Below are 13,809 nucleotides of genomic sequence, written 5' to 3'. Positions count from 1 at the left end.
ACATGGGCCAAGTGTTTCTTTTTTCACTTTTGTTCCCCGTTCCACTCATTCCTTTACATATAGGATAATTTTAACATGCTTTACCTGTGCCAACACTTGAAATATGCTTTTATATGTATATATACAGTGGAAGGAAAAAAGTATCTGAATCCTTTGGAATTTCTTAAATTTCTGCCTAAACTGGTTAAAAAAAAAAGTGCTCTGATCTTGTGTGTTTGAATTGTATTGTATTAACATAAAAGATGTGCCCCTTTGGTGTCCATTTTAAAATACGTGGGTTTAACATGTGGAGGAGAAACTGGTCTTGAGTTATGACAGTTTCTTATATTTTTGTTTTTGGTTGCTGGCTCAGACAGAAATGACAAAAAAGCCAGGATTCAGTCCATCACAGTTGTGCAACATAACAATATGAACAGTACTGTTGCTGGTCCCTCTGCTGCATTGGTCGTGGAAACTCCTTTATGGCCAAATGTAACAGCAACACTTATTTTTATCGGAATCTGGACCATCTAATTACATTACACATTTAATACCATAAAAAAGGAATTGAGACTCCAAACATCAGTTTAATTTTCCCCGGTGTGTTATTAACCTGATAAGCTTTTGACAGTAGCTATTTCCTGGACGTCTCTGTGGCCCTTCTGACGACCTTATACGTAATGGGAGCAAGTTCAGTGGAAACCACTGCCACTTTGACAGCAGATCCAGGTCAATGTGTTTTTAGAAAAAAGGGCCCAGGAGGGCAGTGTGTTTTAGCACTCTAGCTGGATACATAAACATTAATGGTTGTTCAAAATTCTTTAGCTTTTATTTTACACTATCTTGATACACATCCAAGATACATATCTTGGATGTGTGTCTTGACCTCCACCAAACCCCTGAGACTGACTCACCAAACCCCTGGGGTCCGATCAAACCCAGGTTAAGAACCACTGGTTTAGAGTCTGGGTCTTATGCCTTATTACATTATGTACCACCAAAGTACTTATACACATTATTCCATTGTGTATGTAGCACATAGTTACAAGTTATTACAGATTGTTTCACATTACATTGCACTAATTTTGGCAGGTACATTGTATCAAGGGTAGTGTAAAATATAGTGTTTCCCAAACGGTCACAATTTGCAAATCACTGCAGTTATTAAGAGTTGCAATGCCATTTGCAAACAACAATATTGTTTCCATGCAGATTAGACCCTAACAAACCTGATCTGAAATGCATGACATTCTTACATTATTTAGCAGTTCATGAATCAGTCAAATGAGGGACAGTGATGATGAACTGTTCTCGCCTCACACCAAGTGAGTCCCGTATTTAGATAGGGCGTTAGATAGGGAGTTTGCAGAGGTCTGTGTCGGTTTCCCCTGGTCCTCCGTTTTTCCCTTCCACTAAAAACATACAACTAAAATGGGCCAGAACTTGAAAAAGAGATTTTGAATCTCAGTGAGCCTTTCCAAGTTAAATAAAGGTCAAATAAAAAATTATATGCATATCTTACAAGGCAACCTTCTCCTTTTTCTACCACAGGGGTCTGCTTTTACATAACAGAGATACTGGTTGGAAATTTCTGTTCTAAGAGCTTAACAACACTGGCTTGTAACCCCTTGCTTTCTTCTCTAATACATATATAGATTGATAAAATGCATGGATTTAAGCATTGTTTAAATAGATAACCCCAGAGGAATTGATCAATACTGGACGTGCAAAGGGTTAGAGGGGTTGGATGGATCAATAATCAACCTCCATTAACGGCCAATGTTATCATGGCATTACTTTTTAACCAATTAACAGTTCATTTAAAAGTGTTTTAGATGTTGTTTTTTTGTTTTTGTCCGCATTTTCATGGATACTGTTTTTATTTGCACAGATGTGAGAGCAGAGTTCAGACAGCTGCAACGTGTTTATGTGACACACAGTACAAAAACACAATATCTCAGACTGTGTAATTTATCATATAACTCTTGTGTTTAGGGATCTAGTTGAAAGTGTTCAGAGGGTTTAACAAAGCAATTCATCAAGACAAGCATGGCCTAAATTAAACATGGTAATAAAGTATATTCATAGAAGTCCGTGGTGCATTTGCTTTAAGTGTCACAAGCAAAGGATATCAAAATGGGAAGTAGAACTGCACTTAGGGGGCCACTTACCAAGCATCTGCTCATGTGCAAAACAAGTCATTTACGCATCTTTCACTCACGCAGCATTCTCACATTTACTTATCAAATTTGGGGCCCTAAAAGTCTAATACAGGCTATTTCAAAATTAGGTACAACATGCCCACAAATAAGCTATGGCATTGAAGGATGGGTCAAATGCAGCGGACAAATTTCCCAACGGGGATCAATACAGCACCGTAACCTTAACTTATATGTAGTGTACTATAGTGTACTCTATATATGAATAGAAATATCAATTCTATCGTGAGTTAATTTATAACCAAATAAATGCTAATGATTTTTATATTTATATTACTCAGTATAATTGTAGATGATGGCCTTTATTGTGATCAAGATTCTTTTCTCTTTTTAATTTTTTTTTTTTTTTTTTACAAAAAATCCTTCTGCTTTCGTCAGACCTCTCATTCACCATATGTGCACCGGCTCTGCCCACTAGACACCTGTCAAGAGGACTTACCACCACATTTCCATTTCTAAAGACAATGATATTTGATCGCTCATAGCCACCATATTGGCTCTATGTGAGACCCAATGAATGTTTGTTTTCCCGTGAAAGACCCTGGTCTCTGTAGACAGCCTGATACCATTTGGATGTCTCCTGCTGGGACAATGACTTTTCCATAAAGGACACCTTCTTCAAAACAAAAGAGATATCCTCTGTTGCTGACATTTTTTTGGGATCCGATAAAATAAGGTGAGTCTACTTGGCAGCTGATGAAGCCATGTGATCTTTGACATAGATACTTGCCATTGCACGTTTCTTGCTGTCTAAGGGTTATCTATAACATGCTCGTTTTCTTCTTAGAGGTGTAAAACTACCCCATAAATGGAGAGGTGTGTGTTTCACTGGGACACTTGAGCAGCTGTGGACATGCAGTTTAAAGTGTCATGATCCATGACTCACTGTGCTCTAATTTTAGTAACAACGATCATCTCACTCAGACCTTTCAAGAGTTACATAATTCGCCTGATATTCAGATAAAGATATACAGTCAATCTCTTGTCTGTCAATTAAAAATGCAACGTAAGAATGAAATTAATAATGTGCTGATTGATTCCCATTGCAGAAGATGGACGTGGCTTCTCGGGATTAAAATGTTAAAATGGCGCCCCCTACCTTGGACTATTACTGCTGCTGTTTCCAGCCCAACCCCTTTGACCCCTCTCGGTGTGGGGCTTGTCTGCGGCCTGAGCACATGCACCTGTGCGTCGATACTGTAGAAGAAGGTGTTGGAGAAGATGCACCATCACAGGTTGTTTTCTATCAGGGTTTCAGAGCAGTCATTTGAGGAATTGGGCTACAGAGAATGCTATTTTCTCTTAACAATTTAGCAAAGTCACAATACTATTAGGCTACACTGCTTTGTTGTGAGGGTGCTTTTTTGCAGCTGCAGTGTGATTCTGAGCCACATAAAATAAAAGTGCCCTACATTCCAGTATGCTACACTTAAGCTAAGGCTATAAAACTCTATTACTGAGAATACAATACAATAAAATTGTATTCAACATTATGAATTAATCCTTGGGGTGTGAAACCTGATATGCTGATATGACACTTGCAAACACATACCTGCCTGTGAAAAACTGCTGTAATGCCATTTGCCAAAACGTCATTTAAGAGAAAGCAAATGTTGCTAAAATACTTTTAATTGTTTATAGGTCTTTAAGTTTTCCCATCGGGTTGTAGTTTGCTGCATGAATGAGAGTGAGAATTGGTGGACAGATACAGATAAACATGGGAAAAGAATTAAGTGGGCGGCTCTGGTAATGCAAAAGCACTGGAGCAATGAAATAATGATGAGCGTGACCCGAGTCTAGCTTGAGTTACGTCCTGTGCAGTTTGAAGCAGTAGCTGAGCAGGACGAACAAGGAAGAAATAGTTGAAGAAAACCTCTAGATGTGCCTCAAATTTAGACAAAAGTAAGTGCAGTGTGTCCTTGGTTATTCAACTTAATGCACTCGGGTGTCATTTTTGTAAAACATATAGATGCTGTTGTTGCATTTACTTTTGTTTTTGTGACTCTAAGTGATCTATAGCCTCATTCGATTTTTAGCATCACGTATGACACTTATGTGTGCCAGTGTGTGCCATTACTAAAGCATAATATTATGACATAATGCGATACCTCTGAATGCAAAGGGACCAGCGTAATGGTTCATATGTATTCAAAGATGGTCATATGATTTGGCCATTGTGTATTTTTGGAGCTTGATAGTAGTTAATGGTCTTATTTTGGCATTTTGGACCAGAATTCTTTCGACGATGCTGAGGATGATCGTGACCTTTCTGAGGTGACCACAAGTACGAGTAGTGATGACATCAGTGGAGCTTGGACGTATGAGTGGAGTCCTGACTGGGAACTTAATATCTGTCATACTGACATACAATACAGGTGACTGTATGGTCCACGATTATTTTTTACAATGTTTTTTAACTTATTTCAGACAAATAGAGAAAAGGCTTTGTGAACATTACTTTACTGTTTTGGAAGATTGGAATTTTACATTACTGTATTTGAATCTATTTTAATTCAACCCTACTGTCAAGCGACATCAATACATTGATTGTTATTTATATGCTCATCTGCAGTTCTCAAACTGAGGACTGTTCACTTAGGAGCAAATCCCTGAGCTCAGAGAGGAGTCTCGATGATATGACCAGGTTTGACCCTTCTCCCCATCGCGGCGCTGACAGCTCTTTGATGGATGAGAGAAGAGGCAGAGACAGGTCTCGACGACCATCAGGTCAAAAACTCTCCACACTGTCAGATTTTTGATACGAAACACTGTTCTCACCGCATTTGAACATAAGCTAAAACATAATATAGTTAGAATAAATGGTAACTAACAGGGTCATTTTGAATGTGTTAAAAGAAAATATCGTGATGTTTTGTTGATTTGAGTGTACATTATAAAGAGTCCATAGGAAACCATGGACGAGAGAGCGGATTCTTTTCTCCAGACAGAAGAGGGAATAGTGAACAACAAACCGAGGACAATAACAAAAGACCATATCGTTACTATGAAAGAGGACATCCTCTCCCCAATAACTATGTGCCCGAGGCCAAAGCCTGCGTTCCCTACAGGACTGTTAACCTTGGACTTCCCTCACGAAGAAGGGACTCGGAAACGTTCATGCAGGACAACTGGAGGAGTGAGTCCCCTCAAAGATATACATACCACTCGAACTTCCGAAGAGGGGCTGATTCACAGCAAAATTCCCCATCCCGCCACAATTCTGTGAGCCCAGACCGGCACAAATTTAGCGAAGCCTCTTTGGGACACCAAAGAGGGAGTTCCCTCTCCAGGGGGCAGTCACGGTCTCGTGTCATGTCACAACTTCCTTCTCATGCTCCCTCAAAGCACTCTTCACGCTGCTCCAGTCCTTCACGCAGAAGACCGTCTATATCTCAGTCTGCCTCTTCCTCACACAAAAAGACTAGCTCTTACCGTTCGCACAATGGTGACTATAAGGAACAGAACAGGAGCAGCCGTGGGTCCAGGACCCCTTCACAGTCCTCACATAAACACAGTTTAGACTCTGAGAGACTGTATAAGAATCTGGAGTCCATCTCCCATCGAAGTTCCCCACCAGTTCAACAGAAGTCATATGAGGGCTCTCAATCGTCTCCCAGGACCGCACTCAACAGTGCTGTGCACACTCGCACACGCAACAGCAGAGAAGTGTCTCCCTGCAGGAATGGCAACGGGACACACAGTAACACCCCCCAGAAGGACAGTGGATCCAGAGACAGTCGGCTCAGCCCCTCACAGGGGTCATGGCAGGGCTCTGCACACTCTCTACTCAGTAACCCCCTGTCCCGCGGCTCCTCCACATCCGTGCGTTATGCAGATGCTCACACACTCAGCCCTGAGCCTGTCTCACATGTTACTGATGCTCTTGAAGTGAATCAGGGTCATAGTGAAAGAAGTCGGAGCAGTGGGAGGCGAGGGATGGACGCCCTACTGATTTCTGAACCCAAAAAAACTTCAGAAGTGGTGGAAGAGGTACATGAATACATGTGGTGCTAAATGTCTAATTACTCTTTACAACTATGTTTTGATGAAAATGTCATTTCTCTGTGAGGTGGGAATGTCCATTGATGACTACATCGAACTGGCAGATATCCCAAAGATTTACCTGGAATCAGAAGAGGAATATGTCGGACTGAGAAAGAGAAACCAGAGCCCCAGTCCCTGCAGAAACCAAAGAACCAGGAGTGAACGGTGAATATTTTATACATATTGAAAATATTGGTTATTTTGATGCGACAGATGTTAATTATGCATACAGTCCTAATAAATACCTGTATTTATTGCAAAGGTACATAGATGAGCCTGACTTGCATAGTTCAAGAGGTGAGCCGGATGATAGAGGAAGAATAAGGCAGAGGGGCAGAGACAGACGGGAGAAATGCCGAGACTATGACAATGGAAGGGCCTCTAGGAGACAGTCAGTGGCATCAGTGCACTCACAGGTAAGAGAAGTTACAAGGAAGTTACTGTTTATTAAATGTCATTCTTTTGTGACAACACATTATGACCCACTGTTTTTGTAAACTCAGAGTTCGGACAACCTCAACAGTAAACACAGAAAGGCGAGAGAGCATGCTGCTCCTGAACAGACACAGGTGGGCCTCTGCAAGTGTATATTTGGAAGAAAATGGGACACTCATAATATCACCATAAAGTAGTTCACTGAAATTCACGCGTGCACCAAAGTTAATGCTCTGAAAGCCATTAGCTGGCAGTCTGTTTTAGGCCATGTTCATTCGATTTATCTTCTCTATGAATAGGTGCAAGGATGATTTTGTCCAAAGTATCTTGCAGTCTCAGCGTCCCAGCATCATACCTGAAACTGCTGAGCCAACCTAACATTTAGGGACGCACTAAAACTTTCCAGAGAATTGGATGCAACAGTACATGAGTGCTGTGCAAAGTTTAAAGATATCACAGTCGACACATACAGTATATATTTATACAAAGTTGAATACTTCGATTTGTGACTTAATAAATATGCATTTTTTTCTGGCATTTGTCCTGGAAAATATTATACTGGTGAGTGAATGACGTGTGTCGGACATTAGTGGTGAATTTGCTTCCTTTTTTTTCTTCCTATCACTGAAAAACAGCCTTGACTGGATGTATGTCACTTCTCAATATTTAATGCTTCCCCTTTCTAGACTAGACTCTCTCACTTTACTCGCACATGCACTTCATTTGTTTCCCATTCACTTTCTAGTTGTAGCTGCTGAACGGCAAAAACAACAAAGTTTTCAACTATGTTTTTCATTATCACCTTTCAGATCATTTTTACCTGTAGGGATGGATATCTATTCTTGATGACCATGGAAAGGTAAAAAATATATACATTTCCTGCACAACAAACTTTATTTTTAAATATATTCTTAATATAAACTTGACTCATATAAATAAATGAATTCTGTAGTTTAACAATATCTCCTTTTTTTCTCTTCTTTTTTAGTGGAGGAAACACTGGTTTGTTTTAGGGAAATTGTCTGTGAGGTTCTACAGAGACGCTGAAGCTGAAGAGGTAACAGCTTTATCTTGAATTTTTTATTCACCAATCACACATTGCAAAATAATCATGATTGATGTGGTGCAGTCTGATGATCCCGAGGGAGAAATCGACTTGCGATCTTGTCTGGATGTGTCGGATTGCGACGTTGAAAAAAACTATGGGTTCCAGTTACAAGTATGTATTTTTTGTTTTGCTCACATCCCTTAAGACACAGGACAGATGGCCACTCAAACACTACCCCTGTCTCCACACCAATTACATGTGTGGCTGATTCCTGTTAAACAGTGTCAATATCTTGTCTCTGTCTTTTGATCTGCTCTAGACAAAGAAGGCAGTGTTCACTCTCTCTGCACTGACCTCCAGAATACGACGGAACTGGGTTAAGTTACTAAAGCAGGCCATCCAGAACAACACACAGTGAGTATGACTTCATATCGAGCCAACAGCATGTGTGAGCAACTGAAGACTCCAACACTGTGCATTACACATATAATATGAAACGTTATAGATATATTTGAAGAGCCAATAAGCCCAATTAGTCAGCAAGATAAATTGCACTTGAATCAAAATCATTCATGTTAATTGTTGCAGGCAAATAAAAATAAACAAATTGTTTGGTGACGACATTTTCCGTGCAAACAACAAAATATCTGGTCTCTGTGGAATCAACTTACATACAGAACATAATCTGCTAACAATATTGTGTAGGCCATGTTCTTTAGCAGTTCATGTTTTCGTCTTGTCTATGTCTCACGTGCTGTAGACATTATATACACTTCACAAAAGAAGCAATCGGATGTTTTTCGAAAATCACACAGCCCTGATGTTTGTGAGCTCAGTGCATTCCAGAGCTTCTCAAAGTGATGCTAACAACGAGGCTGGGTGGTCTATCTTAACAAACCACTCTATCATATTTCTTCTGATGTGTAACATTACCCGCTCTCATTTCCTCATTTTGAATTAGCCAATCAGAGTCCGGCAGCGAGAAAGAGAACCCCCTCTCCCAGCGACGGTCGCCATGCCAACCCTCTTCTCTGTTGTCGGGGAAGGAGTCCAGACGTGAACCTGCGGCAGAAAACTCCCTCAAGCACCTACACCAAGACCTGGACCTATCCCATCGAGAGGAGGGAGAGGGCTGGGATCGGGAGCAGGCCAAACGATTGGAGGAGAGGAACAAGTGGTTTGAGGAGGGACTGTCCTTTAATGAAATGTGCAGCAGGTGGGACTCCATGGAGCTGAAAAAGGGGAGTGTGCCTATACCTGTAATTGAAACCATGGACTCAGAGGTCAACAGGAAGTGGTCAGAATTTGAAAGGTTGTCATTTCAAGAGATGACTGCACAGTCTCTTATTGGGAATGAGATCCTGCAGTCCAATTCACAACAATCCCCTGCCGCTCTTAGTAGCTCACAGAGTTTTCAGTTAAGCCATGAAGAGCATAGGGAATCTTTCGCCGCCTCAGAAACTGATAATGGTCATGTTTCAAACAAATCGTCATTGACAAATGGGGCTAAAAACAGTCAGTCAAATACAGCTGAGACTCTTCAGAAAGAGGTAAGCATAACATTTGCGCTGAAATGAAGGGACCTATACCTGATTATTTTAAGCTGTGGTATGAGATTTGTTTTGTCCTTCAGTATATTGTAAGAGCAGACATTTGTGGAAAAAAAGGCCTCTGCACATCTTACTGTAGAGCCTTTTTTTTTACCTGTTGCGCACTTGTTGTACCGTTGGTGCTGTTATCATAGCTGACAGAAATTTGTGACACGTGCTCATAATCTCATCCTTGTGATGAATTTAGATTAGAAATGTGTTAGGAATATCAGAATTGAGTTTTGATTCACTCCCTCTTTCATTGTTTGTAAACAAAAAAATCAAGTACAGGGATGCTAAATTGAGTCTAACTTCTGCGTTACATATTTCAATGCAAAAGTCATTTAACATGCATTTTTTTCTTCAAGGCGAACTCCCTTCGAAAGCAGGTGGAGGGTATTAAAAAGGAACGGGCCACCTTGGGAATAGAAGTCGACAGTCCCTGTGGTCCAGCAGCCCCTTGTAGGGCCAAACTGGAAGCCATGATTATAGCTCATCAGAGAGAATTACAAGAGCTCCGAGACAAACACAACCAGGAGATTAGAGAGCTGGAGAAGCAGATGGACAAGATGCTTAAAGAAGAAAGTCAGGAAGCTGCTGCAGGTGTGGTGTACCTACAAGCCAAAAAGCAACGGGCACATATGACACTTCTGATGTTTACTTGATCTGATCATATTCTCAGCTATGGAGAAGTTAAAAGCTGCACATTTGGAAGAAAAGTCGAGAGTAGTGAAAGAGGGCCACGGGTCAAAAGGAGGAGCAGTGCAGTCAATGCACAAAGTGTAAGGCACACTTTGAACACACTATGCACACACTGACCTCAGACTCCCACTGACCTCAGTAGTTTTATGTTCTTGTTTGTGCATTAGGTCACAAGCCTATGCATTGCACAGTGAGTTAGATGTACTGTCTGATGGCTATTCCCGAAAGTGCTCAGAGCTGAACCAGACTGAAAACAGTAGCAAAAGCCAAAACACTCATCTGGAGCGCATGGAGAAAGAGCTGGAGCAACTGAAAAGAGACAACCAGGTTTGATTTAAACATGTTCATCAAATGCTCATCAAATATATGGTATAAATAATATGTAACACAAGCCTTTATAGGAGCTAAAATCCAGGCTGGCTGAAGAGATTAGTCGGATGCGTTGTTTCATCACCGGCCAGAAGTCAGGCGTGGAGTCGCTTAGCACTGGCAGTGAGAGAAATGTATCACAACTAGAGGTACTTATCAGTAACACTCCCTATTTGCTTATACTCGGTACACAATTTTCATTTAATTGTAATAAATATATTATTACATTATTATTATATTATTATTATTATTATTACATATTCAAAGGCTCTCATGCGAAGCTTAAAAAAAATCTTGGTATATAAATAGTCTATTCAACACAGAAATCTATTTGTGATTACCTTGGATGTGAACCAAAGTAGAGCATCTGATAAAACTGGGTTAAAAAGAACTTTACACAGCCATAGTAATTACTGCATTACACTGCTACATAAGTTCATATTGGTTGTTTCACCATATATCAGCTTTCTGAACTGCGTTTATATTCATTTTCCAGTTCTTATATTGTAGGACACTACCAGCCTGTTTGTCTACAGTAACAGTGCCATCTAGTGTCTGGTTAAACACTACACCCTTTAAAGGTTAAAGGAGCTATCCTTGATTTTTTTTTATTTTGTCCTTTAGTATATGGTAAAAGCAGACATTTATCCAAAAAACGCTGCCTTTTAAATAGTCATGAAATGTCAGGCTAGTAGGCATTTTTTACCGGGAAGTGACAGTTTTCCTCCCTGAAAGTTGTGAAACCTGGTTTAAACTCAGTCCCTGTGATGAATTTTGATGTTGTAAATGCATTCGGAAAATAGCAATTTGAAATTTGAGTGACCCTGTTTCTTTGTACGATCAGGTACAGCTCCTTTAAGGTTAGGTTGAGGAATACTTCATTGTCCTAAAGAAAAAAAGAGCATTTTAATGTGTCTTAAGCATATTGTTTCAGATGCTTCTAAAGGCAAAAGAAGATGAAGTGCTGAGTCTGAGAAAAGAGATCAGCTGTCTGGAAAATGAAGTGCAATCTCTGAACAAGGTAGATTCCTGTTCATCTCACCTTTCAACTTATGTATCTCAGTCGACACACATTCTCTTTAATATGTGTAAATGTAGTGTGTGAGTGATTGATTGATTGATTGGTGTTGGTTGGAGGGGCCAATGATGCAGATTGCCAGCCTTAGTTCACTCAGCCTACCTCAGGGCAGCTGTGGCAATAACAGGCTTACCACCATCGAGTATGGTGTGAAGGAATAATGCAATGTAAAGCATATTTCAGCGTGAAGAAAAGCACTTTTTTTTTTTAAACCAACGCATTATGATATTTCACCTTTTAATATTACAGCTTTTCTAAGACGAAGTGGCTGTTTCTGGGAACTATAAAGTCTGTGCAGCAGTCGAACACACCAGGCCGGCACCAACTGGAACTGGACTTTCTCACAGAATATCAAAGACTCATAAATGCCGCATTACAGGAGGAACGTCTAAACATAACCACAGATCCCGCCGTGGACTGGGGACAGAAGACGACACGTTGTTCTTATGTTGTTCTTGAAGCAACTCATTTATTGGGTTGCAAAAGACAAGGTAACACATGCAAAGAATGATATACAATACATTATACTGATATGCATAGAATTTGATGATCTATATAATGTGATATTGTATATTTTTATTTAAAGTAGTAAAGAGAAGGTATTGGTGACTGGAGGTAGGGGGATGCGTCCGGTCCTGCATTGTACTGGTTCTGTCAATAAAGCAAGGACCTGTGGGCAGAAATAAAAAGACTTGTCAATATTTGTCACACATTCTGGCACCAGTGAATGTTGCAAAGCACTTTGTCATATCACAACCTCTGTGTCAGGACATTATTGTGTTTACCATTTACTATCCAGTGAGTTCAGTCGTCATCGTCATCATCCTCGGGGACAAAGATGTCGTGCTCCTCCAGGAGGGCAGCAAAGTTCTTGCTTATCAGAGTTCCTACATATAGGAAGGGCACCACCACTACAGTCATGCGGATCAGACCGAATGGAGTCTAAAAACACAAGTTAAATCATTGATTAATTATTCAACAATGAAACAATGAATTAAATAGGCAAACTGCAAGTGTTACAAATAAACCAGTAGGCTAGCTTAACAATACGTAAGAAAAGAAACAATAGGAGGATTTCATTTTCTCCCCATAGTCTAGTGTTGCTGAGTCGTAGATGTTTCGATAAATCAATGAAAGCGATAGGTACAAGAGTGATATCAGATACAGGACGCTAAACTAGGCAGGCCCATTGACAGGGTGAATCATATTTGCTTCCTGAAACTACCTTACCATAGAATCAACAAACATTCATTGGAAGATAGAAGACGCCGACAAGAAATAGTGTCTTTCTATTGGCTAGACTAGATGTCAACGAGCGACATCACGCCCACATATAATTTGCCTTTTGGGTTTCCCTCAGATAATACGTACTTTCTCCGGTTTAGGAAGAATTGCTCCCGATGATGTTGACACTGCAGTTCGACTCTGAATCGCCCTCGATGTGTTTGTTGTTTTCACGACGTTGCGCGTTAGTGTTCCCGTATTTTTGTTAAAAATCCTCAGCAGAGGGAGCCGCAGGAGTCTCGACGCCATTTTTTCTTGACGCTAATAATAAAGTGGGTGGGATTTCAACATCGGAAGGGCGTTTCTGCACCATACCTTTGATTGGGGTCGAAGTTCAGTTTTTTTTTAAAAATAAAAATATTAATTTGATAAAGAAGCGACTGAGGCATCACCAGTAACGCCTGTGTGCTCACTCCTGACCACCGCGTGGATAATACAAGAGTTAAAATACAAAATACTTCAACATGCTGTGAAATTCCTGAATTTGTCGATACATTTTCGGGTCAAAATTGCGTATTTTTGTCCATTAGTTATGTGATTACTGCCATCATTTCATCTTAATACTTGTGTTTGTTTTTTCCTTCTGAAGTCAATGAGAATTTGGGGGGTGCGGTGGGGGGGGGGGGGGGGGGTGCATTATTACGTTGTATAATTTTATTCGCGTGAGACATGATTTTATTGAATGATGTGATACAAATAATGTAAAAAATAAAAGTTGTGTAATTTGTGAGTCCGTTTCCTGTTCGACGCGTGCACCCCGCACTCCGCGCGTGCACCCCTAGGCGCGTGGAGCGCACCAATGAAGGAAGTAGAAGAAGACGGAAGAGCGGACGTTCGTTGAATGTAAACTTGCCAACTTGAAGCTAACACTCTACAACAACTGTCTGAAACATCACGCTTCGGTGGTTTTAATGACTAATGGAGGCTTGAATTCAGTTTATCGCACACGTTGGTTTCGAGTTTGTTTGAATCCTCCTGCCACCAATTGGACAGTTTTAAAACAGACTTCACTTGATAAGCTAAGCTAAAGCAGCAGCAGCAGCGCCGCCGCCGCGGAGGAGC

General features: G+C 40.5%; 2 protein-coding genes across 2 annotated transcripts in view; one reads left to right on the top strand and one right to left on the bottom strand.

Annotated features, from left to right (window-relative positions):
- The window catches only part of LOC306961596 (uncharacterized protein), a 41,265-nt gene extending 32,345 nt beyond the window's left edge, over positions 1-8,920 (top strand). The window contains exons 3-13 of the mRNA XM_079554426.1: positions 4,431-4,573; positions 4,771-4,925; positions 5,098-6,188; positions 6,268-6,407; positions 6,505-6,658; positions 6,746-6,811; positions 7,487-7,536; positions 7,666-7,734; positions 7,807-7,896; positions 8,045-8,139; positions 8,687-8,920. Coding sequence (XP_079410552.1) covers positions 4,431-4,573; positions 4,771-4,925; positions 5,098-6,188; positions 6,268-6,407; positions 6,505-6,658; positions 6,746-6,811; positions 7,487-7,536; positions 7,666-7,690 — 1,824 coding nt within the window. The 3' untranslated portion in view covers positions 7,691-7,734; positions 7,807-7,896; positions 8,045-8,139; positions 8,687-8,920. The remainder of the gene's footprint in view (positions 1-4,430; positions 4,574-4,770; positions 4,926-5,097; positions 6,189-6,267; positions 6,408-6,504; positions 6,659-6,745; positions 6,812-7,486; positions 7,537-7,665; positions 7,735-7,806; positions 7,897-8,044; positions 8,140-8,686) is intronic.
- Positions 8,921-11,973: 3,053 nt separating this feature from the next.
- LOC306961597 (essential MCU regulator, mitochondrial-like) lies at positions 11,974-13,024 on the bottom strand. Its single transcript, XM_079554427.1, has 3 exons — positions 12,835-13,024; positions 12,249-12,405; positions 11,974-12,133 (listed from the first exon to the last, which is right to left on the bottom strand). Exons 1-2 carry the CDS (start codon positions 12,994-12,996, stop codon positions 12,268-12,270), a joined length of 300 nt encoding a protein of 99 aa, XP_079410553.1. The 5' UTR covers positions 12,997-13,024; the 3' UTR covers positions 11,974-12,133; positions 12,249-12,267.
- Positions 13,025-13,809: the final 785 nt, after the last annotated feature.

This window comes from Gobius niger (assembly GCF_951799975.1).
Source record: "Gobius niger genome assembly, chromosome: 3".
Taxonomy (NCBI): domain Eukaryota; kingdom Metazoa; phylum Chordata; class Actinopteri; order Gobiiformes; family Gobiidae; genus Gobius; species Gobius niger.
Note: the sequence above shows the minus strand (reverse complement) of the source record. Positions and strands in the feature narration are given on the sequence as shown.